Source organism: Durio zibethinus, chromosome 23, assembly GCF_047325235.1.
Source record: "Durio zibethinus cultivar Kanyao isolate XHJ-2024 chromosome 23, ASM4732523v1, whole genome shotgun sequence".
Lineage (NCBI taxonomy): Eukaryota > Viridiplantae > Streptophyta > Magnoliopsida > Malvales > Malvaceae > Durio > Durio zibethinus.
This window is the reverse complement of record NC_143184.1, coordinates 7452628-7480484: the sequence shown is the minus strand read 5'-3', so window position 1 is coordinate 7480484 and position 27857 is coordinate 7452628. Positions and strand designations below refer to the sequence as shown.

General features: G+C 27.4%; 2 protein-coding genes across 3 annotated transcripts; both read left to right on the top strand.

Annotated features, from left to right (window-relative positions):
- Positions 1–14060: 14060 nt before the first annotated feature.
- On the top strand, positions 14061–18953 carry LOC111313111 (glutamate receptor 1.4-like). Of its 2 annotated transcripts, XM_089752981.1 has the most exons (4): positions 14061–15561; positions 17437–17743; positions 17835–18175; positions 18460–18953. In XM_089752981.1, the coding sequence occupies exons 2-4, from the start codon at positions 17530–17532 to the stop codon at positions 18664–18666; spliced, it is 762 nt and encodes a 253-aa protein (XP_089609107.1). In that variant the 5' UTR covers positions 14061–15561; positions 17437–17529; the 3' UTR covers positions 18667–18953. The 2 variants fall into 2 exon arrangements, with proteins under 2 accessions (XP_089609107.1, XP_089609106.1); XM_089752980.1 differs by lacking the exon at positions 14061–15561 and having other exon boundaries at positions 15597–17743.
- Positions 18954–20343: 1390 nt separating this feature from the next.
- Positions 20344–26812, top strand: LOC111313110 (glutamate receptor 1.4-like). Its single transcript, XM_089752202.1, is given in 5 exon segments — positions 20344–20656; positions 23642–24951; positions 25162–25583; positions 25767–26136; positions 26292–26812. Coding segments are annotated over 5 exon segments (2796 nt in total). The 3' UTR covers positions 26673–26812.
- Positions 26813–27857: the final 1045 nt, after the last annotated feature.

The following is a 27857-nucleotide window of genomic DNA, read 5'->3' as shown; positions in this document are numbered from 1 at the left end:
TTGTGGTTGTTGATATTTTTATTGTTGTCATTTCAGGTAACAATCACTTTCACATTAAGTGTGTCACATCACAAAATTAAAAAAAAAATCTATATTTTATTACTTTTAGGTTTAAATTGCATTTGTTTAACTTAGTTATGTTGTTCATTTGATTCTTGCTTTACATTTGACCTAACTAATTACATTTATTTGACTTTATAAAATTGTTATGTTTTACACATCATTAGGTTCTTTTTATGATTGCAAATTATTATGTAGGTAAAAGTATGTTTTTATGTGTTATTTCACTTATGTAGTTAATTATATATTTATTTGCATAAATTTGTTAATATAATGGATCCTCAAGAATACATATCTACTTTAAGAGAAGATGAGGAACGATGTTCAGTTGCTACGTCTTGCTTGAAAAAAAGAAAGGATAGAGGACAATCTAAATTACTTGAAGGAATTGATAAGAATGAACATGTTGAATTCAATGTTGATAGCCAACCTGTTTTAAGTGACACATCAAAAATGGCTAGTCATATTGAATGCCTTATTCAAGAAATGATATCTATTAAATATAACAGTTGGAGGAATGCTCTAATGGATGAAAAGAATCATATATGGGAATCAGTTATGGTTAGTGATATTAATCAAATTGATATTATTGATTGTTGATGTTTATTACTTATTGAATACAATTAGATTACATTGTTTAAATGCTTTAATTTATTGTTTATAGGCAAGCTTATGTTCATATGTAATTACTAATGAAAAATAGACAAAGTTTGTTTCAACTCAGTTATCAGATGATTTCAATGTACATATAATAATCTTTTTTATATTTTGATGAATGATTATTGACTTTGAGTTATTTTGTTTCATGTGTTATTAAAGCTATTTGTTTTATATGTTCTTCAGTTTGTTGCTAATAGAAAATAAAAGAAGTTCAAAAAAAAAAATAAAGACTCAAAAAAAATATAACCATTGAGTATTAAGAAAAAGATATCCAAATGTTAAACATGAACTTGTAAGTATTTTTTATTCTGTATTATGCAAAAGATTCTAACAACATGAAATCCAATCATCTTCAATTTCCAAACTTATATTTTGATATGAATATAGAAAAGATCCAGATCAAACATTAAAATATCAAGATGAGAGGTTTTGGAAAAAAGTACATAAATTAAAAACTGGGAAATATCTTGATGAAGCAACTAAAGAACTAGTTCAAAAAATGGTAAATTCATATTGGATTTATATGTCATTTTATGCTAATAGCCATTTATACAATTTAAGGTATCATGATTATTTACATATGAATTTTGTGTTTTAGGATGACATAGCAATGAGATGCATAGATGGTGATGTTAATTTCAATGATAATGACGATTTGCTAACATTAGCCTTTGATACAAAAGCTAGATTTGGTGTGTTAAGGGTGTTGAAAGTTTTATCACACCAACAAATTATTTAAAAAAAAAAAACTTGAACCCCAGAAAGCAAAAACTTGCTGAATATTTATTTATAATTACTGACAAAAAATAATAGATTGTTGAATTGCAAGTAAAGTTGACAGCCATGAGAAGTAACACAGCAAGTCAATCTTTTAACAAGAATGTTGAAGATGAATTTGTTAATGAAGTTTTTGACCAATCTTCTTTTTCGATAAAATATGTTTTGAATTAAATAATTGGATTGTTTGTTAAGTAGAATTTAACTTTATATCAATACACTTTTGTATGTGATAGGTTGTTCAAGTTGAAAATATAAAAAAAGCACTTTCGAATGCTACCATAGAAGGCCTTGAAAAAATTGATATTGTTGAAAATGCACTTGTGGAACCTACCATGGAAAGACTTAAAAATTATGCAAAATACAATTTAGTTGATCAATCATAAATAGCTATCGATATCGAACCAATTGTCAGTATAGATTGGTGAAGAGGAGATTTCAAGATTTTGTTCAATGCAAGAGATATCAATTGTAGAAATAATAGTATACATGAGGTTAGCTTATATCTTCGTATAGATAAATATCAAATAACATTTATATATAATGTATATCAATATTATAATTAATTTGTATATATCATGTAACCTCTTGTGCAAACATATGAAAGAGAAGCACATGACTAATATCTATGGATTCATTAATACAACTTCTATATCAAGTAGTTATAGATATTGGATATGTTATTAAAACTTATGGCAAAGACAAACAAGATGAAGTTGATAGAAAGAGTATATTATTGCAAAATGAAAAGTTAATATTTTTGTCATAACTTTGTATTCTATTTAATGCGTATTTAAAATGATATCAATATAGTATTTTTTTCAGTGGTCTGACTCTAAACGTGACATTATAGGCTGCAAATGCTAACATTTTAAAAGAGAATTTGCTACAATCATAATCAAAAGTTGTTGTCATCCTTACAAGTATGACTATCAAACAATTTTAGAGTAAGCTTTCTTATTTCTTATTATATTAACTATTATTTTAAAGAAATTGGATCCAATCCTTTTTTATTAAGCTTTTTGACAATTAAAACAGGAAATCCAACTCTGAACAACTCTTTTGCTACAAAGTTATCATTGATTTAACAATTGTTAATACCAAAATTCTAAAATCAAGGTTTGCAATATTGTTATGTGTTACATTATTTTGTTTGCATGTACTATTATCTTATATATATTTTTTGTTATATTTGCTTAGATATGAATTTGTACCATTGAATGTACGATTATTGGAATATGATAGTCAATCACGATCTGTTGCCTTAGATGATATTAATCAAAATATCGACTTGGTGAACTCAAAGATTAAACAAGATCCACAGATCAATCCATTTGGTAAATCTTATTTTTAAACTCTAAAACCTTTGTCTGTTGTTTTAACTCTATATTTTCTTCTTCTATTATAATTTATAGGACATATTCTTCACATGTCGAGCCAAAATCATAGGGATCAATGTTTTTGATTGATGGTTTTACAATTCCTATAATGAATATCCAAAGAGTTTGAGATCAATCAATGGTTTTACAACAAGTTCCAAGAGTTTTGTAAACACATATTCTTTTATCTAATTTCAAACATTTGAATTTACTTTGAATATAAGTCTTTTTTTTTTCTTTTATTTTATATCACTAACTTATCTTTATGTTATTCAAGCTCATTTAGGTACAAACTGTCAATGACAATCAAAGATAAAACTAAAGCCATAGAGTTACTTTGCTTTGGTTCAGTAGTAGAGAAACTCATTGGCAAAACAATTGACCAAATTATCATAGAAAAAACAATTGATAAGCTGGTTGTTCCTACAATAATAAAAAATCTTATTGACCAAAAGAGGATTTTCAAGTTCAATTTGACAAAACAAGTGATTGAATCTAGTGTTCCTATGTTTGCACTTAATAAAACTTTTTTTCATTTCTGGAGAACAACTTTCAAGTTCAACTGGTGGCAGTTTTTCATTTAGTATGGTTACTTCAGAGGCACAAAATGTTGAATGTAAGAAAACCATGAGAGAATAGCTCATAACTACACAAATAGACTTCATTGTTTTAACTGATTTATTCCCTCATGTGACACTATCAAGACTACAATGAATCAAGTTTACTCATCTTTATATTTTTAGATATCTAGATATAACTAATCTTAGCATAACTTCATCAAAGATTTAAATCTTTCTTTACAACTTTTGTAACAAAATGGTTTTATTTTTTATTTTGAATTAATGAATTCTTATAATTTATCTTTTTACACTTTTTAACATAAGAGACCAACTTTAATTGTGGTGAAGAGACGTGTTACCTCAATAAAAGTTACTTCAAAATCAACAATTGCCAAAAAATTAACTTTCAAGTTTGAATATAAGTTGATAACAAATGCTTATGTTAAGTACTTTTAAAGCCATGTTTTTTATGCTTTTGTTCTACTTTTTAGACAAGAAAAACAAGATGCTGCATTAGTTATGAAACCAAGTGATTAAAAAGAAACTAATGTTGATGACCCACAATTAAAAAAATTGAAGACAAAGTAAGTTTTTTACTATAAGAATGATTGTAATATAAAAAATGATAAACAAATATTTATTCTTATTTTTTTGTTATTTAACTTTTACTCTTTTTTAAAAATATCTTGATATTCTTATGAACATGTATTGCTTATTATTTCTTTCAACAAGAGTAAAAAACCAAAAAAAAAAAAATCGTGACTTATTGAAATAGCATGTCAACCTTCTTTTACATCCAAATCTTTGGAGTTTTTGGTTTTTGGCTTTTTTATTATCTATGCTGGATTCATAAATGTTAAAGAATACCAAACATATTGTGTCACAGTTATGTTTGGTATATCATTATAATTTTTGCTTCCATCACTTTTTATTCTTTTGCAAATGGTTGATATATTTGACTTTATATTTATCACTATTTATTTATAAATAAAGGAAACACCTTATCACTTTTTGTTTAAATTGGGTAGCTCCTTTAGATACTGTAATTCGTGAAAATTAAAGATTATTCAAGGAATTGAAAAGAATGTACATCATAGAATGACTATTTGTTTTATCCTTTTAAAACTTATGTATATATATGTATCAATGATTACAATTATACTACGATCCTTTAAAACTCACTTTGTTTAATCTTAATATTGCACCATTTGATTTCGCAATTTAATTATCTTTAATATTGCATCTATTACATTGAATATATAATTGTTATAAACTTTTATAGGTTAAAAAATATATTTATAATTATTTTCTACATGCTTTACTTATAATTTTGTAACTATTCAAATATGATTTTAAAATTATAATAAAAAAACTATATTTGAAATTGCTTAGAAAATTTTATTTTGATAACTAACATATTATCAATATTAATATAGTTAAAACATTACTTTTTGTACTTTATCAACTTAGTTAATGGTGAATGAAAAATAATGAACTTATATTTAAAATGATATAACCCTTTTTTTTATAACCTTATAAATTCAAAATGATGTATAAATGTAGCTTTTAGTAAACAAATTTTATATAAAATTATGTTATTTAAAGCTTAAACATGATTTCTAATTAAAAAAATTATAAGTATTGTGTTTCTTAAATATTAAACGAGGTCTTTAATTTAAAAATACAAGAAACATTTTTTTGGGAAACGTGCTATTTGATCGCATTACAAATACTATGTTGAACACAAAAAAATATTGTGTTTCTAAAATTCAATTAAACATAACGTTTTCTACTTTATCAACATATTTGATGGTAAATGAAAAATAATGAATTTATATTTAAAATAATATAACCCTTTTTCTAAAATTATATAGAATTGTGATTTTTAATAAAAAATTTTTTGTTGAAAACTACATTCTTTAAACTTTAAATTTCCTTTTTAATTTTAAATAAATAAATACTACATTTCTTAAATTTGAAACAAGGTCTTTAATTAAAAAATGAAGAACATTTTTTTAGGAAACATGATGTTTAAACACATTGTAAATATTACGTTTTTAACAAAAAAGATATTCTATTTGCAAAATTCAATTAAATATTATATTGTCTATTTTATCAACATAGTTAATGGTCAATGAAAAAGAATGAACTTATATTTAAAATGATATAAGCCATTTTTTGTAAGGTTAAAACCCTTCGATTTATTATCAAAAGTAAAAATTATTGGAGAAAAAAATTTGATGTTAATAAGCTTTTTGTATAAAATATGTATCAATCCTAATAGCTAGATATATCTTGGAATCCCCAATTTGAAAAAAAAATATTTCTAATGAGGAAAAATGTTTGTTTTTTTGTCTCAAATTATTTTTTATTATAAAAATTGTAATCAATTCTTTTTTTTTTTTTTTTGAGTTTACAATAGTTTATTTTAAATTTTTAAGACATTGTTTTCTACCTTTTAAATGATCATCAGTTCAAGGATAACAAATATGAAACATATGTTAAATTTTCACATTAGTAACATACGAAGATGAGCATGACTTACATATGAATATATATTATAAGATTAAAAAATTTAAATTTCTATATAAATTATTTATATTGAATTTATATTAATATATAAATTTATACATGCCAATAAAAAGAAAAATTGGTTTGTCCTCATGTTCTCACTATATAAATCAGCATATCTACTTATGTCATTCATCACGTACTTCATTTATTTCTTCTTTCGTGAATGCTTTGTTTCGAACCCACTAAAAACAATTTTTAAAAATGTCAATAAGTGTGCATTCTATAATTGTGTTTAGTATGGAAACATATATTTCTACTTTAAATTAATTTTAACCTTATTTGATGTATTTATTAGATCATTGCAAACTACTTCCTTCATGAAACAAAAAACATAGTAACTACATTATGAATTTCTTGATTGAGCAGGAATCTGTAAATTATTATATTACCAGCTCAGTTCTCAAAAGGTTTAATATTAACTTTAAACAATTCAAAAAGATAGAATAAACCCTAAACGTATCCTAAATCTAACCAATTTTAACTTTTTATTTGTTTTACAGATTTTCAATCATCTGAAATAAAAAAATAAAAAAAAATCATCATAAATCTAGCATTTCACTAACAAATGAATTGTGAATATAACATAAATTATTTAATATAACTAATATTATTACTCTTTTATCACACTAATTAATTTGTTGGAGGGGCTTCTCTTACCTTTTAATGAATTAAAAAAATAAATCCTATATGTTGTGTTTTGAATAAAAAGCAATTGTTAATGGGTCTTGAATAAATAATATTAACATTCATGTAAGAATATAATGTTTTTAATAATTATTAGATTTGTATAAAGTCATATAAAATAATTAACAAAGGAAATAATAAATATATACCCAGGATTATAAAATGCAATAAAATACTCTACCTCATTTTACATTTAAGGTGTAAAAGACTCTGCATAGTTCTCCAATATGCCTAAACTACTTGATATAGAAGTTGTATTAATGAATCCATAGATATTAGTCATGTGCTTCTCTTTCATATGTTTGCACAAGAGGTTACATGATATATACAAATTAATTATAATATTGATATACATTATATATAAATGTTTTTTGATATTTATCTATACGAAGATATAAGCTAACCTCATGTATACTATTATTTCTACAATTGATATCTCTTGCATTGAATAAAATCTTGAAATCTCCTCTTCACCAATCTATACTGACAATTGGTTCGGTATCGATAGCTATTTATGATTGATCAACTAAATTGTATTTTGCATAATTTTAAGGTCTTTCCATGGTAGGTTCCACAAGTGCATTTTCAACAATATCAATTTTTTCAAGGCCTTTTATGGTAGCATTCAAAGGTGTTTTTTTTATATTTTCAACTTGAACAATCTATCACATACAAAAGTGTATTGATATAAAGTTAAATTCTACTTAACAAACAATCCAATTATTTAATTCAGAACATATTTTATCGAAAAAGAAGATTGGTCAAAAACTTCATTAACAAATTTATCTTCAACATTCTTGTTAAAAGATTGACTTGCTGTGTTACTTCTCATGGCTGTCAACTTTACTTGCAATTCAACAATCTATTATTTTTTGTCAGTAATTATAAATAAATATTAAGCAAGTTTTTTTTTTCTGGGGTTCAAGTTTTTTTTTTTTAAATAATTTGTTGGTGTAACAAAGCTTTCAACACCCTTAACACACCAAATCTAGCTTTTGTATCAAAGGCTAATGTTAGCAAATCGTCATTATCATTGAAATTAACATCACCATCTATGCATCTCATTGTTATGTCATCCTAAAACACAAAATTCATATGTAAATAATCTTGATACCTTAAATTGTATAAATGGCTATTAGCATAAAATGACATATAAATCCAATATGAATTTACCAATTTTTTGAACTAGTTCTTTAGTTGCTTCATCAAGATATTTCCCAGTTTTTAATTTATGTACTTTTTTCCAAAACCTCTCATCTTGATATTTTAATGTTTGATCTGGATCTTTCCTATATTCATATCAAAATATAAGTTTGGAAATTGAAAATGATTGGATTTCATGTTGTTAGAATCTTTTGTATAATACAGAATAAAAAATACTTACAAGTTCGTGTTTAACATTTGGATATCTTTTTCTTAATACTCAATGGTTATATATATTTTTTTTAGTCCTTATTTTCTTTTGAACTTCTTTTACTTTCTATTAGCAACAAATTGAAGAACATATAAAACAAATAGCTTTAATAACACATGAAACAAAATAACTCAAAGTCAATAATCATTCATCAAAACATAAAAAAAGATTATTATATGTATATTGAAATCATCTGATAACCGAGTTGAAACAAACTTTGTCTATTTTTCATTAGTAATTACATATGAACGTATGCTCGGGGGATGAACCAGCATATCAGAGTTGTTAATATGAGGTAATATATAAGTTCGATGCAATCTGCCTTTAAAATCTCTAAAATTTTTGCTTAACAGATTACAACATAAGCTTTTTATACTTAGTTGGGACATCAAAGTTTTCCTATAAATAATAAATTAAAACATTTAAACAATGTAATCTAATTGCATTCAATAAGTAATAAACATCAACAATCAATAATATCAATTTGATTAATATCACTAACCATAACTGATTCCCATATATGATTCTTTTCATCCATTAGAACATTCCTCCAGCTGTTATATTTAATAGATATCATTTCTTGAATAAGGCATTCAATATGACTAGCCATTTTTGATGTGTTACTTAAAACAGGTTGGCTATCAACATTGAATTCAACATGTTCATTCTTATCAATTCCTTCAAGTAATTTAGATTGTCCTCTATCCTTTCTTTTTTTCAAGCAAGATGTAGCAATTGAACATCGTTCCTCATCTTCACTTAAAGTAGATATGTATTCTTGAGGATCCATTATATTAACAAATTTATGCAAATAAATATATAATTAACTACATAAGTGAAATAACACATAAAAACATACTTTTACCTACATAATAATTTGCAATCATTAAAAGAACTTAATGATGTATAAAACATAACAATTTTATAAAGTCAAATAAATGTAATTAGTTAGGTCAAATGTAAAGCAAGAATCAAATGAACAACATAACTAAGTTAAACAAATGCAATTTAAACCTAAAAGTAATAAAATATAGATTTTTTTTAATTTTGTGATGTGACACACTTAACGTGAAAGTGATTGTTACCTGAAATGGCAACAATAAAAATATCAACAACCACAATATCAAAGGATATGGCAACAAACAAGATGTTTACTACCTGAAGGTGACTTGATGATGTAAGGTTTTTGTTTTTAAGTTTTTTATTTTTGTCCATTAAGTGGTTTGCTTATAAATTGTCCTTGATATATAAAACATGGTATTTAAGTTTTTTTATTTAAGTAAAAAAAATTTGTGCTTTAAAAAAAAAATTACTTTTGGAAGAACTTTCCTCAATTTAAATATACTTTTCTTCTTAAAAATTGTACTACTTGTATTTTTAATTAAATATTAGATTTTCAGTTTCAAAAATATTTTTTATAATTTTTTCTAATCAAATACCCCTTTTATACTTTTATAAACATTCCATTCTTGATATGCAAAATGTAGTACTCAAAAAATTTTTATTTAAATAAAATATATTTATGCTTTAAATTATTTAAAATTTAGAAAATTTTGTTTGCGATTTAAATTTACCTTTCTGTATAAAAATTTTATTATTTGCGTTTTTAATTAAATACCCAGTTTTTACTTTAAAAAACGTAGTGAGTAAAACTTGCAATTAAATTCTCTATTTGTAATATGATAAACATAGTGATTATCAGTTTTTTTAGTAATTTATTGTTGTTTAAACAAACCTTATAATCTTATTGTTTTCATTCATAAAAATAAAGTTTATGCTTTTAAGTTTTAGAATTTTGTTTCTTAAATGCTTTACTGATACCATATTTCCAAAAATAAATTCATAATTATCACTTAAATATAATTTTTATTATCAAGTACCCAACTTATACTTTTATAAACATTCCATTCTTGCTTTAGAAGATGTAATGATAAATTTTTTTTTTTAAATAAAATTTTTTTTGCTTTAAATAACTTAAAATTTGAAATTTTTTTTTCACAATTCAAAGTTACCTTTGTTTCTAAAATTCGTAATATTGGCATTTTTAATGAAATACCTCGTTTTTACATTAAAAAAATGCAATGCTTATAATCTACAATTAAATACTTCATTTATGGTATGATAAATGTGGTGATTATCATTTTTTTATTTATTTATCGCCTTTTAAACAAAACTTATAATCTTATTGTTTTCATTCATAAAAATAAAGTTTATGCTTTTAAGTTTTTTATTTTTGTTTGTTAACTGGTTTATTGATACCATATTCCTAAAAGTAAATTTACAATTATCACTTAAATACTTTCATTTTTAATTAAATATCTCATTTTGACTTTAAAAAATGTAGTGTTTGTATATTTAATTAATTACTCTGTTTATACTATCATAAATGTGGTCATTATTTTTATTATTTAATTTTAATTGTTTAAAAAAATATTATAAACATTTTATCTCCAACCATTTAAAAAATTTTGAATTTAAATTTACATTCTTTATTTCTTAAGTTATTTTTTAGTATCATATTTACTCCATTTGTTATATGAGAAACATAATGCTTTATAAAATATTTACATAATATTTAAAAATGCTTTGAAAAACATAAATACTTTATGTTTGTGTAAACAGAAAAGAAAATATTTCATTCAAAAAATATTTTTGAATAACTACACTTTTTAAAATAAAAACCCTAAACCTAAATCAATAACATAAAACTGAAACCCATAAGTTGTATAACATTATTTCTAACTTATCTTCTTCATCTTTTCAGTTAACAAAGCTGATAATATTTAAATCTTTAGTAAAACCCATTTGACTTTTCATTTTCTTCATTCAAACAAATTCCTCCTCAGCTTTTTCATCTTCTCACACTCTTAGAATTTGAGTTGAACTTTTCTTTCAAATAGTACGAACCCTATAAGCCAATCTTTAAACTTCTCCAACAAATCAAAGGCTATGTTGTACAAAGTCCACTAAAAATGGTGAACCCGAAAGATGAACTATTGGAAAACCTTACGAATCTTTATCATGTTCCATAGATTTTCAAGGTTTTAGATCGAGATGATGTCTCTAAAGATTTCATGGTAAGCAAACTGTTGCAGAACAATTTCCTTTCTTTTCTACTTATTCTAACTATTTTAGATCATAGAAATCAATAAAAGTACAAATTTTAACTTGTTTTTCAATTTTTGTTTTGTATTGTTGGAGATCTTCACCAAATACGTTGGTTTATACTATTTTTGCCATTATTTGTTTCTTTTGGTTGATTACTTTCATAAAAAAACAATTTTTTTGCTAATTTAGTATATAAACAAATTTTTTTATCTCATTTACATAGAATGCCATTGAACAAAAAGTTTGTAATTTTCATTATATATGCATATATATTCTTTATTATCAATATAAATTTGTAATTAATTATTTTTTTCTATTATGTCCTTTGTAATCTTAATGTCATACAATTTAATTCTCTATATTCTAAGTTTATTATTGCTCATTAAATAAAATAATAACTTTCTTTTCATATTTTATATTTATTATTTACATATTTAAGTCAATATATACATCCTAGAATGTGCTTATTTGTTTTTCTGTCATAATGAATCTAAAACACAAGTTAATTCTGATTAGTAATGCATGCATATCTTTATTCAAATTTATGTTAACAAACTATTTCAAATTAATATTGTGGTTGCAAAAACTTCCAATTGATTATATAAACGAATATCTACATTATGCTAAAACTCCAATGACCATAAATCTTAAAAGTATACTTCCTACTATATTCAAATTAGATTTACTTAAGATTAATGATCAACTATATTTGAAAAATGATTGGAAAGCTTTTATTGATGCACACTGCCTACGATCTAGTGATGCATTTACCTTGAACTGCAATATTTGTATAGTTTTTCATGCCTTTCTATATGTTGGAATTGGTGGTGTTATCATTGAAGACATTTTTCGAGTAAGATTAGGTAATATCTTGATTTTAAATATCTTTTATGTACAAATAATATGATTAACTTACAATTTTTTTTCTTAAGATTCTATGTCCTTCTCTTTGTAGTTGAAAAAAAAAGTAATTCAAGCAAGTTTTTTAAAGACAAAAAAAAAAAAAAAAAAAAAAAAAACATGACCAGTTAATTAGTAGATCATTGGAGATCATTACTTTTTTCAAATGATTGAATAATGTTTATTCTATGTTCTAATTAAAAAAATTATGTGTAAAACTTAATATGCACTGCTTAATATTTTGTTTAAACTCTTATATTATTTTTTAATCATTGTGTTTTTGTTTTTCTACAATGTTTTATAACAATTGTTTTATTTGTTTTTGTATTAACAACTTTAAGTAGTTATTATTTAATATTTAATTTTATTCATTATTTTATATAATATATGATTAATATGATATGATTCTATTCAAATTCTTTTCCTTTGACAAAAAACAATTCTTACATCATTGCGCGAGCAATATTCTAATTATACTTAACAAGGTTGAAGAAGAGCTTTTGCATAATAGATGATTTGAAGGTACCGTTTGGAAATCCGCCTCTTTTGTCTGGGATCAAGAATTTAAGACACGCAGGGATTGATCTAACGGTCCAAAATTAACACCTGGCTTATTCGGTACAACACTTGATAAGATTAAAAAACCAAAAACACAAAGGTACAAGACCAAATTAGTGCGCCAAACGTACGGAATTGTTACCATGGGTTAATGGCGCGTGACGTGAACGTACAGGACGAAGGAAAGTAAAAGGTCATTTTCGAAGGTTCGTGGGAGTCAAAGGTGGATGTGAGGGGCACGTGATGGGGAATGGAAGTGGGGCTGAGAAGGAGTTGTCCTTTTGTGGGGTTAAGGGCCAAATTCTTTTGTTCTTCTTCCTTAAAATAGGAATAGATTCACTAAAATGCCCCTAAGTTGGTTAAGTTGGAAGGATTAGGACATCGTCCTTCGTGGTCCTGGCGCAAGCTTGCTGTTAGATGAAAGGGAAGCGCACGGGGTAGCATTTAGTCAAACAAAATCCAATGGTAGAAAGTCCACAGCGCATGGGAAGATTTGAACTCTCTACAGTCTTCCCCTGAACTTCAAGATAATAAAGTTTTTATAATATGAATATAAGATGAATTAGTCTTGGCAGTAAGATTTGGCAGTAAGAGCTAAAACGATGACGTGGGTGAAATAAAGTCAACAAAACAAAGAAAAAAAGATTGGACGACGTAGATAAGTTGAGAGCTCAATAATTCATTCGAAACTAATAGAATGATCATCACCTATGTTTTCAAATAAAAAAATGATCTATAATAGATTATCAACCATGTTTTCAAACTTATAAATGAAGATTGTTAAATAATTTAGTGGATTTGTTAGCCATTTAAACACCACATTTCTCGAATCAAAAACCTTTCACCTACCCTTTTCTTTTCAATTAAATTAAGGAACAACCATCATTTTATTACAAAAAAAAAAAAATTTGACGTGATGCATCAATCACCAACTAAAAAAAGTAAAAAAAACAAAAAAAAAGAGAGAAATAAAAAGGTTTGATGACATGGTTAGGCTAAGAGTTCAGTTAAAAAAGAAAAAAGATAGAGAAAAAGATTAAGAGAAGTGGATAAGTTGAGAGCTCAATAATTCATTCAAAATTAATAGAATGGATTAGGGTGAGAAAAAAAAAAGCAAAATAAATTTAAAATTATATTGTTTGATTTTATTTGAATAGAGTAGATGAATCAATTAAATCATTAAAATAAAATCAGTTTGACTTTAAATGAAATTTAAAAATTTATGATATTATATATTATTTAAAAAATTCCAATGAAATCTAATTTATTGTCACTCATAATTATTACTAATTAGTTTTTTTTTAATATTAGTATATTTTTCGTCATATCTTCATCTTTTCATGGAATTGGATTGAAACTGTTGAAATTCTCCATTGTCTTTCAACTACCATTTATTTATCTTTGAATCTTTTGCTAAATTCTGTCTTTTCTCTAAGAAAGTCTCTCCTTCTCACTCCTTTTCTTTCCTCCGTAAGTTTTGTTTTGTTTTTGTTTTTTTTTTTTTTTACTACGCAGCTGTGGCCAAGTGGGTGCTTTCTGCTTCTTTTTTGTGGTTTCTTTGTAATTTCATATGAAATTTTTATGTTTTTTGTGGTTGAAAATTTGGGTTTGGATCTTGGAATTAGGTTCAAGTTTTTTCTTCATAAATGTTTTCTGAAAGCTTTATGCTCTAAATTTTTCGGTGAATTTTAAGGTTAGGTTTAACCGTAAAGTTTTTAGCATATTCAAGTTTTGTGCTTTGAATTTTGGCTTGAGTAAGGAAACCGAGCTTCGTTTCTTCTAGAAATGTTAATACTGTTTAATTTGGACTTGGTCTTCTTCTTGGTTGCTGAGAAATATAGAGAAAATACAAAGACAAGAAAATTTTGGTTTATTTCCCATGTTGTTTGAGTTTAACAATAGTAGTAGTTGAAACAACCCTTGATTTGTTTACCTTTCATTACGCATAAAAGTTCCCCTTTTCCAGCTTGTCCAGCTAGGAAGACTCCAGAATCTTCTTCGGTGTCGGTGAGTTTTTGGTGAATAACTAACTACATTTATAATGAAAAATGTAGGGAGGATTGTAAAGGTTCCAGGGATATTTCTTTGGCCAGTTTGTCATTTAGATCAAACTTATCATCTGTCACTACATGTGATATTACTTCTTTACAGTTTCAATGCTTACAAAAAAAAATTTTTTCTTTTTAAACGGACGTATACTATCTTGTCATGAAATCTAAGCTGATGACTTTATGTTTTAACTTTTGATTCTCCAAATATGTTTTTAATTATCCAAAGTACTCTCCTTCATTCCTGTTTGTATCGATCATTCCTTGTGTAATTGATTCTTTTCATATAGATCTGAAGATTGTTTTGCTTGGACTTTCATAGTTGATTATGTTTGTAAAATGTAAGACATTGATGACTTTAAAGAAATGTTCTTAGATGTCACTTTGTCTATAGAGATGTTGTGCATAGAGGATAATGTAGTTATGAGTGGTTCTTGCCTGTAGTTACATGATCTTTTAGACATTGATCTTTAATTTTTCAGGATTGTTAGAATCATGAGTTTTGGATGCATTTGTACTGCGTTGGGGCCAATGAAAACTGAATTTATGACGTTCTATGACAGTATATTACCAAACAGCTTGTACTTTCTCATGTTTATAGAGCATCTTTTCTATCAAGTAATGGTTCTCTGCAACATGTTTTTAATATATCCCATTTTTTTTTGCAGATTTTATTTTGAGATTTGACACATTATGATCAATTGACAACGAGAGAGAGCACGCCCGTTGCCATTCATACAAGAATATGGATGTATACAGGCGTGCTCTCTATCGTTGTCATATGATCTGTGTAAAGTTATCTTTTCTCAATATCTCTCTGTTGCGGCAATAGTTACAAGGTGATTCTTATTTTTTTATTCAGCTGCAAATACTGCAAAATATCTTATAAGATATGAATCTTCTTAAATTTGATTGACTCTAAGTTAAATAAAGCAGGTAAGATTGCCTACATAACATAAAAGGTGCCTTCTTCAAGATTATTAATAATCTTCCACAATATTTCAAATCAATGCACTTTTGGGTTATCATAAAGATTACCATCTACATCACCACTTCTACCATCATCATCACAATTGTTATCCCAACTGGCTTAGGCTTTATTTAATTGATACTTTTGCTATTTGCCTTTTGCTTTTTCTGTAGAAGGTGAAAATAGTATATTAAAAAGTGAATTGAAAAAAAGAAAAATATCAAAAAAGCAAAAACATGAACCAAACAGAATCTTGATATCATGACCACAGAAGACATTACAAATATGATTTCCTTTTCCAGTTTTATTTTCTTTTACACTTTGTTTTTCCTTTTTTTCTCTTCCTTAGATTGTATAAGTACTTTTTCTCCACTTCTATTGAAATAAAAAAGGGAAGAAAATAGTTTGGATTATTCCTTATCCAAAATGGAGTAGAGATTACTTGGATGAAGTTCCTTTGGATTTATAGGTTTATTAGAAATAAGATCTCTAATGTTAATATTATGTTTTCTTTATCAAAATTGATCATATATTCATTTAAGTTGACCAAAAAACATTTCTAGATGGCCGTTGGTAACAATAAGATTTTGAGTCTAACAAGCTGTTTTCATAAGTTTTGGTGTGAATAATTTGATTTTTAGTTTACCATTCTCTAAGTGAGATATGAACTTGTTTGTTAAATGTTAGTCACTCAAAGGACGTGGATTTGAGGGAATGAAGTTATTTACATCACTAGAAAGTAGAAATAGAAAACTTAATGAGATTTTAAATCTAAATAGCTACATGTATTATCTCTTGCTTCCGAGGATTTATTAATTAAAGTTCTGTTCTTAGGATTTTACTGTGTATCTATTAGAATAAGTAGATGCAATGATCATCTTTTCCTCATTGCACTGACACTCACTTATATTGGTACACTGCTTGTACCATTATATAGGATGTAATTTTGGTGTGTTGCCAGGCTTTTGTTTGTAGTTTGTGTTTATTTCGAAATCAGGTTAAATTGTTATCGTTAGTTTTGATCAATAGCGATCATTTGAAGCATATTTGAATGATTGTAAAAGTATTTTTTTCGTCGACATGTAAAATCAATTGTTCCTTAGATTCCTAATCTAGTAACCATTCATGTTGGCTTTTCAATTTCTTTTCTTATTTCAACATTATAAGATCTATTGTTCGTTTGATTCAATTGTTCTTTGTAGGCAGTATACATATCAAGGCTTATATGCTGTGTGTTGTACAGGTGTTTCCTTGTTGGTCGTCGCCTGATCGCCTCAATTTCCACTAATGTGAAAGAGGAGTTTGTCTAGTTAACTTCTTTGCCTGTGCTTGCTAGATGCATCTTATATATATTGTACAATAACTTTTACCAATAATGTTCTTTCCATGATAAGTAACTAACATGCACAAAGCAGTATTAATAGTATCATTTATCCTATCCTTATAGGATTGGCAGCTGAGTAGATTGACAGGGAAATTTCAATTACATGACTGCTGATCAGCACTGTTTTGCTGTAAAGAATCAAAATAAGAATCGTGACTCTATTTTGATACTGTAATCTCAATGATATGATTGCAATCTTTTTGATAGTCAATGATATAAGATATGGTGATAGTCTAGTGTTGATCTTTATTATTTGTATGCAAAATGGCCTATGCTTTGTGTTTTTTTTTTTTTCCAATTCTAATATATTGTAATTGCAGTGTGTGATTTACATATTCTTTCTTGTGATCAAAGGAGTAGAATTATGATGCTGTTGTGGGAGATACAACAATCATTGCCAGCAGATTGTCATATGTTGATTTCACATTGCCATACACTGACTTAGGCATTGGAATGGTAGCGCCAAAAGCCAGCAAAAACAATATGTGGATTTTCCTGAAGCCTCTTTCTGGAGATCTGAGGATAACAACTGCTGCTTTCTTTATTTTCACTGGCTTTGTGATTTGGCTTTTTGAACGACCCATCAATGATGAATTCCAAGACTCACCATCGAAGCCAGTTGGAATGATCTTTCGGTACTCCTTCTCAACTCTTGTATTTGCCCATAGTAAGTACTCTATATTCAACCCAAAGCATACATTAATTACAGTCAACCCTGTCCTGAGCTAAGCTAACTGTAAATTTCTTACTATAATTAGAAAGTGCAGAAGAGAATCTCTTGAGCAACTGTCAAACTTTCTCAAAGTTGGCTTCCATGTTAACAGTTCAACAGATTCAATTGATCTCAAGAGAGGATTATGTAGGTTATCATTCTCGTTTATTGTTCCCAAGGGCAATTAGCAACTTAAATTTTGAAAGTCGCGGGCGAAAGCCATACCAATCTCCAGAAGAATATGCCAATGCTTTAAGAAGGGGAAGTAAGAATGGTGGTGTGTCAGCCATTATCGATGAAATACCATGCATTAAAGTATTCCTTGCCAAGTACCCTGCTGATTACACCATGATCAAATCCAATTCTACATCAGGCGGTTTTGGCTATGTAAGAATCCTTTCTAAAGCCCTGATCTAGTCTAAAAAATTAACCTATTTACTAAAAAAAGCCATTCATTCCCACATTTTTTTTCATTTTTACAAAAGAAGCTGCAACTTAAAAATAGTGAAAGGAGCAACAGGTGCTGTGATTTGAACTCCATGTTTGCTTGTGTCACTTTTTAAGGATGAATGCATGAATCAATTGAACTAAACTCTAAATTTATTCCCACATAATTTGGTCTTTGTTTAATTTGCAGCAATGGGTGTTGATTGTCTTATGTTAACTTATAGGTTTTCCCTAAAGGTTCACCCCTGGTCCAAGACATATCAAGTGCAATTGTGAGGCTAAGAGAGGAAGGAAAGCTGCAGATGATAGAAAATGCATGGTTTAACAGTGAGTCAAGCTTTTCAAACCAGGACTCTACAAGTAATCCCAGCAGTCTAAACCTTGATAGCTTTGGGGGTTTGTTTCTTGCAACTGGGATCTCTTCAACTTGAGCTCTACTGATATGGCTATATCAAAAACGTCAATCCATGACAATCAGCAATTTCAAATTCTACCTAAACAGTAGCTTGGAGTTTACAAAAGAGTACTTCAATTAGTCTTTAAAAGAAATTTATGACACAAAGCTAAATTTTTTATCATTATGCTATTGTGTACAAATTGTAAGTTTTTCTACTCTTTATATTGAGTTTGTAAGCCCTCAAATTTAATGACAGTAGGGTTGTGACTCTATTCAATGTAATCTTTTTTATTTTTCAAATTTATTGTTTATTTTTATATGTAAAGCACTTCTTATTTACTTGTTTGTAAATGTCATTAAATGATAAATTTTGAATTGTCATTAATTTATTAATTTTGGGCATAAAGCCCTAAACTCAACAAAAATAAGATTATTTGATGTTGAGTAAAGATTTATTTATATAAGTGTAAATTTTATTTTATTTTTTAATTTTTAGATCAAAATTAAACTCGTGATTAGTTTTAATTAAAATAATATTTTTTAACCTTAATCATTTTAAATAAAAAAAACTAATCATTTAACTTTTTTTTCTTTTAAAATACCTTTCTTTATCAAAACATTCGCATGTAGACTAGTGAGTGAGCGAATTCTAGTTTTTTCTAAACATATTTAAGTAAGGACTTCGGTAAATTCAGTTGAAATTACCAGTAAGTACTTCTAGTTTGGTAAATTCTAGACTTTTCTTAAAGATATTTAACTAAGAAATTTGGTAAATTGATTTGAACAAATATCTAAGTTAGAGTTTCGTCGTTAAAGGGGAGCGTTTGTCGGCATCTGTCGCTACACGGTGGAGGTCATTTTCTAGTCAGTGGTCAACAATTAAATAGTCTAAATTTCTAAAATTCTACAAAAATAAACCTCCATAGTCTTCAAGATCTGACAAAATATTATATATAAACGTCTGCAATGTATGCCTGTTTTGACTTGAAATCAAGTAAATATTATATATGAATCTTAGGGTTGTCTTATTAAAACTTTAAGAGAATCGATTTATATGAAATTAAAATTTTTGAATTTTAAATTTAATCCATTTGATTTATACAATTATATTTAAAAAATAATATAAAATAAGTTTTAAATTCAAATGATTTTAAAATTTATAATTCCAATCATTATTTTTTAAATTATAATTTTTTTATAAAAACAAATTTTTTTACTCTTAAAAAAAATCATAAAGTTTGTAATCTCAAATTGTTCTCAAATAATAAAATAAAACATTAAATTTATATTTGATATATTATTAATACACAAATGCTATATATCATTAATGAATCGAATTATATAATCTTATTAATAAAAAAAATCATATAATATTATTTTATTAATAAAAAAAATTTTAAAATATTAATTTTTATATTTATTTTAAAAAATAATATTTAATTATTAATATAATATCATCATTTGATTCACAAATAATATATAAATTTATACGTTAATAATACATTCAATATAAACTCTAAAAATCATATCTTGCGCATGAATCGGCACCTCACTTTTTTTCATTGTGGGGAGACCGAAACATTAGAAAATTGAAACACTCTACTACTGAGACAAATTAAGATGGGCCGTCACTTACGACTAAGATGGGGGAGAGGAAAACTGTCATTTCAGGCATCTAGAAGGCAGCCTGCTAATACAAAAGTTTACAGGCATGAAAACAGCATTTGGCCACAGGAAGATGAAGAGAAAGAATCAAATCTTGCTCTTGTTTGCAGCCTACTTTAGCCTTATCAGCAAACTATGTGAGCAAGCTGAATTGAGCAGGAACCAAAATGGTGTTAGCCTGGTGGACGAGGTTCATGTTGGAGTTATCCTTGATATGGGAACAAGGGAGGGGAAGACTATCTACAGCTCCATTTCCATGGCGATTTCTGATTTTTATAGCTTACATTCGGACTATGAAGTGAGGATAGTTCTCCACATGAAAGACTCTAAAGGGGACCCTTTGCTTGCTTTATCTGCCGGTAAATTTTTCTTATACTTTTTGCTTCCTATCAATTATGACCTTTTCATTTCTTTCTTCACCCATTATTACAAATTAACTCCTTTCCCTTAGTGAAAAATTTTTTTCCATAAAAAATCATAATCTAGTAAATAGAGAGATTATGATATTGAAATTTAAACCTTAAATATATTATAAATCATTTTTTAAAGAGAATGCATAAATCAATTATGCTCAATCTCAAATTCAATTATAATATATTTTTTTCTTTGCTCTTTCATTTATTAGATTTTTAATAATAATAATTTTCAAAGGATCATATATACTTAAGATAAGTTTCATATACAAATTGGAAAAATATAATAATGTCGCTCATCAATCATCAACATTATAAATTCAAAAATATTTAGCAACCTATATATCATTACTAGAATTAAGCTCACATGTTGAGTTTGTTCTCAAAAAACAGAAAATGGATTTCTCCTTTGTGTTTTAATGAGAAATTGGGAATAATTAAGATTATGATGATGATGATGATGATATCATTATATTATTATTATTATTAAGATTTCAATGGAGTAATTGACCCCATGCACTAGATATCTAGATATATCGCGATATCTCCTCTCCTAATTTTGAAGCAATATTTAATTAAGCAATTTGATGATTTCTTTTAAAAAAATTAATTTAAAACTATTCTTAGTATAATAATTAAATTAAAAACTTTATGATGTAAACTAATAATTAGAGAAGGCTTGAAATATATAAATGATCAGTCAAATAATTTTTTTTAAAATTTTTTTTTATATAAAAGACCCATTAAATTTTAAATATACACATTCTAATTATTAAAATTTAAGATTTTCAAATTCAAATCCCATATTCTAACTATAGGGAATACCATCTTTGGCATTTGTCTCATTTGTTTTATAGAGATATCTATTTTATTTGTCTACTATTATTGTATTTATTTTATATAGTGCTAAAATTTGGTGCACATCTCATGTGGGTTTTTTTCTTTAAAAAGAGAAATTATATGGATATTTATTTTCAAAAAAGATGAGAAATTTTTTTATATAGGAGTGAGTAGTTTCTTAAGGAAAAATATATTTTGGTAAAAATTATAAAAAAGACCAAAAAAAGCCCCTAATTTCATATTTATTATTATTTTACTTAATTTTTTGATAATTTTATCAATTAGTGAATCACTTTATTAATAATATGGATTAATTTTGGGGTGTCATTCTTGGAAGAAAAACTCAAAATTTGAAGGGTATTAGTCAATTTCACCATCAACATAAAGTTAGACTAAAATAGGAGAATTTTTCACGAATTTCTCTCCAAAGGGAATGATCTAGACAGTTGCTTCGTCATTTATATGAATGCATGTATGTGCTAAATCAAATTTTGAAAATTAATGCTAATAGTTGTTTGGTCTATTGATAAAATAATAAAATTTTAATTTCAATAATTAAAATTTAATTTTTAATAACTTTATATATTAAAAAATTATTAAAATTAATGCATAAAGAAATTAAATGGTAAGCGAATAATATTAGAATATATATATATATGAAAAAATATGTTTTAAATTAAAATTTCTTAGCAAAAGATTGTTAAGACTTGAAGGTCATATTTGGTTAATAAGATAATTAATAGAATATGATGATAATTATTTTATATTATGTTTGGTTTGTGTTTAAAGAAACTGATAAAATTATAAGAAAAATTATTAGTCGCTTGGTATAGAATAATTTAATCCTCTCAAAATAGAAAGAATTATTTTTAATCAATAAGATTAAATTTATATATATATCTTATTTTATCTTTAAAAATTACATCAATAATTTAAATTATACAATTTTAAAAAAAGATAATTTTTATCAATAAATAAATTATCCTAACTTAATTTTTACACACATCAAACAAAATATAGAATGATATTATTTAATCTAATCATATTTATAATATCATTTTATCATATTTTATCATATCTTATTTACCAAATTTAATTAAAATTATATATCTCACTAATGATTCCTAATTGAAGTAAGATAAAGAATAAGGGAATTCGTGCCGATGACGCTAGCTACAAGAGAATGTCTAAAAACTCAAAGGTTTTAGAGTAAAGGTTTTTTGTGTAGATTTGATTGTTTAATTATGTTTTAGCTTGTTCATCAGTAATTGTAATAATTGATTATATAAATACAATGTAATACTTCATTGATTATAATTATAACTTAAAAAAAAAACTTAATACAATTTTAAAAAATAAGGAATTTGTAACCAATTAAATTTTAATTTTGTTAACATTTATATAACAATTAAAAACTATATAAGAGTAATTTAGGAAATACAACAAAACTTGATGCCCAAAACGATTTACCAACATCCATAGTTATGGAATATTCCATAAATATATATATGTTATAAATGTTATACTTTTACATAATCTATATCGATCATATAGATGTTGATAAAGTATAAAAAAAAAAAAAAACTTTTTCTAAATACGTATATTAAATTTTGTATTTATAGATGATTTCTCAAATAATTGAACAAAAATTTAGGTGTAAATAAGGAAACTGATTTAATTGGCATTTTTAAATGAATTTTTCAAGGAAAGGGAAGAAAAATCTAATTTGGTTGAACTAGGATCCGTTCTAAGATCTTTCGATTATTTGGTATATTTGCCCGACTTCAAATGTCTGTCCAATATTTACAGGGGTTTGGATAGAAAAAATGAAGTTTGTCTAAAAGAAAAGTCAAATTTTCATTTCGAGTCACGCCAAATGCAATTTAAATTATATAAAAAATATATTATATATAAGATAAAAATTTTGTGATCCAATAGTATAATTTTTATTTTTTTTAGATCTTTGGATTAAAATTACTAAATTCAAATATATTATTTTGATGCAAATGACTGATTAATTTAATATTGATTTAAACGTTAAGAAAAAGTATTAAAGTTGTGATTGGTATACTATATATGTTGCAAATGCAGCTTTTAACCTCTTGGAAAATGCCAAAGTTGGAGTCATCCTCAGTGCCCAAACATCAATTTTGGAAGCAAATTTTTTGGCTGAATTAGGAGATAAGACCAAAATTCCAGTAATCTCATTTTCTACGGCCTTTGGCTCATCTCCATCCCTCAACAATTACCCATACTTCATTCAGATTGCACAAGATGAAACTGCCGAAGTTAAAGGAATTGTTTCTTTTATAGAATTACATAATTGGGAAAATGTTATCCTCATCTATGAGGATAATGACAACTGGAGTGATTTCTTTGAACATACAAAAAACCACATTGCATATAAAAGCGGAGTGGCTAGATCATCTAAAGATGATCAAATCATTGAAGAACTTCACATGCTCAAAGCAATGCAAACTACGGTGTTTGTTGTGCATGTGTCACATGTCTTGGCATCTCGTCTTTTCTTAAATGCGAAAAGGTTGGGAATGATTAGCCAAGGGTATGCGTGGATTGTGACTTCAAAGAGCATGAATCACTTGCAGAAGACAGATTCATCCATCTTTGAATCGATGCAAGGAGTCCTTGGTTGCAGGTCTTATATTACAGAATCAGAACAGCTCCAAAATTTCACTTCAAGAATGAGAAAAGAAGTCTATAATAAGGAGCTTGATATGCTAGAAAGGATGCACATAAATTTATATGGTTTATGGGCTTACGATGTTGCTTGGAGTCTTGCAAAAACAGCTAATAGCACGGTTCTTAAAGTTCCTGATCAAACCAGCGATCCAGATGCTAGATTGAACTTGATGGATTTTGACAACTTCAGAACAAATATTCAAGGTTGGATACTTCTGCAAGAGATATTCGAAAACAAATTTAAAGGTTTAAGTGAAGAATTTCAATTCATTAATGGAAAGCTAATCTCAAGCACATTTGAAATAGTTAATGTGATGGGTGAAGGGGAAAGAAGAGTTTGGTTTTGGACTTCCGCAGGCAAAATCACCAAGAAATTACACGGAAGCCGAAGGCATCTGTCTTCCATCAAAGACCTTGAAACGATAATCTGGCCTGGTGGGACTTCAACCATTCCCAAAGGTCGGATGATGCAAATGAGTGGCAACATCCTAAGGATTGGTGTTCCAATAAAATGGGGGTTTACGCAATTGGTGAAAGTGGATCGTGAACTTCAGACCAATGCTACGATTGCCACTGGTTTCTGCATAGATGTTTTCAAAGCTGCATTGGCGGGTTTGAAGTACGACGTGCAATATCAGTTTATCCCCTTCGTGGTGGGTTATGAACAGATTAATGAGGCATACAATGATATTGTTTACCAGGTCTACATATAGGTACGATTGATATTCGCTTAATGATCTATTCTAGAATCCAAATCAAAAACGACAGGAGAAAGAAGAAAGTTCTACTATATATATGGACGACTAATTGAATATAATACTTTTCTCTATGCAATTTGTTCATATTACTTACTTTTAGAAAACTCTGATTTTTTTTTTTTTTTTTGGTTACATGTTTGGATAATAAAATAGAAGTACGATGCTGTTGTTGGAGACACAACGATCACAGCAAATAGATCTTTGTATGTGGATTTTACCTTGCCATATACTGACATAGGGGTCGGAATGGTAGCCCCGAAAGAGAGCAAAAGCTTCTGGATTTTCTTGAAACCACTTACACGAGAACTCTGGCTAACAATTGTTGGAGTTTATCTCTTAACGGCTTCTATAATTTGGCAGATTGAACGTCCTACACCTGTTGAACAAGGCCCCCAATCTCATTGCCGAGTTGGAAGGATATTTTGGTTCTCCTTCTCCATCCTTGTTTTTGCACATTGTAAGCACTCTCACACATCTATGTTACAATCCAAATTAAGATATATATATATATATATATATTTATATATATTGAGACCTTCTACATGTGCTGGTTTGTCCATAATCAACCAACATTTGTGACTCCAGGCTGAAAATGCCTGATGAATTACAGAAAGATTGAACCAATGTTCAAAAGTATCATGCAGTTGGGTGCTCATAATTTCATCTAGAAGAAAATTTTGTACATTAGAGCTGCACATTCGAGGTTGACTTTACAAAAATGAATCTTTTGATGTGATTGCAGGGGAAAAATTATCAAGCCATTTGTCAAGATCCACGGTTCTCTTGTGGGTGTTTGTAATGTTCATATTGAGTTCCAGTTACACAGCCACTTTGACATCAATGATGACGGTCCAATAGATTGAATTGAACTCAAAGATAAGTAACATTAATATAGGACTCCAAAGAGGTCCTGTTATCCAAGAAGTTATCACTAATCTAAATTTTGAAAATACTAGTTCTAATTCTCTATCGTTTGTTTTAGCTGAAGAATATGCAAACGCTTTCTCAGAAGGTAGCGTCTCTGCTATCATTGATGAGATACCATACATCAAGATCTTCCTAGCAAAGTATTCTGCGCATTATTCCATGATCGGGCCCGTCATGCCTACCACCAATGGCTTTGGCTTTGTGAGTTGTCAGTTCCTCTAGAATCCTGCGAGCATGCATTATTCACAGAAATTATAATATGAAATGCAAAATTAACCGTCTGAATATATAAATGCAATATGTATGTGTGTGTGTGTGTGTGTCTTTGTGTTTAACTTTTAAGTCAAAATTTTCAGGTTTTTCCTAAGGGTTCACCCTTGATCCCTGACATATCAAGGGAAATTGCAAGACTAAGAGAAAATGGAAGGCTTCAAATGCTTGAAAATGCGTGGTTCAAAAGTCCGATGACTTTTGCTTCAGGGGATACTTCAGACAGTGTCCACCCACTTACAGTATCTGACTTTCGCGGCTTGTTCCTTATCAGCGTTACCTTTTCAGCTTTAGCCTTTCTATTGTTTTTTGCTTCTGTGCTTTACAGGAGCTGGCATGTTATGAGAAATTGGAGACGACCTGATCAATTTGTGAAAGAGTATTTCTCCATGATAATTTCAAACGCAGGAGAGATCAATCCAATGTCATACACCCAGAGTCAGACAATTTATAAGTATCTGAAGTAAAAATTCCAAAACAAGAATTTATACAAAAATATTATTGGAAATATATGATTTGTATGACTATTGTACATTATAACACCTTGCAGTTTGCAGCAATTCAAATCTTGCTGCCAAGACTAATTCATCTTATATTCATATTATTAAAACTTTATTATCTTGAAGTTCAGGTGAAGACCGCAGAGAGTTCAAATCTACCCATGCGCTGTGGACTCTCTACCATTGGATTTTGTTTGACTAAATGCTACCCTATGCGCTTCCCTTGGATGTAACAGCAAGCTTGCGCCACGACCATGAAGGACGATGTTCTAATCCAACCAACTTGGGGGCATTTTAGTGAATCTATTCCTACTTTTAAGGAGGAAAAACAAAAGAATTTGGCCCTTAACCCCACAAAAGGACAACTTCTTCTCGGCCCCACGCCCACTCCCAACCACGTGCCGTTCACATCCACCTTTAACTCACACCAACCGTAGAAAATGACCTTTTACTTTCCTTCGTCCTTGCACGTTCACATCACGCGCTGCTGACCCATTGTAACAATCCCGTACATTTGGTGCACAGTGAAAGCGTAATTTGGTCTTGTACTTTTGTGTTTTTGGTTTTTTAATCTAATCAAGTTTGTACCGTACGAAGCCACGTGTTAATTTTGGACCGTTAGATCAATCCATGTGTATCTTGATCCCAGACAAGGAGGCGGATTTCGAAACGGTACGTTCAAATCATCAATTATGCAAAAGCTCTTCTTCACCCTTATTAATAACAACTAGGTGAGAAAAAAAAATTAATTTGAAATTATATTATTTGGTTTTATTTGAATAGAATAGATGAATCAAATTAAATCAGTAAAATAAAATAAATTTAAATTTGAATGAAATTTAAAATTTTATAATATTATATATTATTAAAAAAATTAAATTGAATATGATTTATTATCACTCATAATTATTATTGATTAATTTTTTTTAATATTAGTATTTTTTTTCTTCATATCTTCATCTTTTCCTGGAATTGATTGAAAACTGTTGAAATTCTCCATTGTCTTTCAACTACCATTTATTTATCTTTTAATCTTTTGCTATCTTCTTTCTTTTTTCTAAATAACTCTCTCCTTTTCACTTCTCTTCTTTCCTCCGTTAGTTTTGTTTTTTTGACTATGCAGCTGTGGCCAAGTGGGTGCTTCCTGCTTCA

What these genes read in the sequence shown, in the direction of transcription:
- LOC111313111 (XM_089752981.1), top strand. Translation starts at nt 17,530, where the DNA reads ATGGTAGCGCCAAAAGCCAGCAAAAACAATATGTGGATTTTCCTGAAG. An exon ending in AACTCTTGTATTTGCCCATA is followed by an intron (nt 17,744 to 17,834) that starts GTAAGTACTCTA and finishes TACTATAATTAG; the next exon opens with AAAGTGCAGAAGAGAATCTC. An exon ending in CATCAGGCGGTTTTGGCTAT is followed by an intron (nt 18,176 to 18,459) that starts GTAAGAATCCTT and finishes GTTAACTTATAG; the next exon opens with GTTTTCCCTAAAGGTTCACC.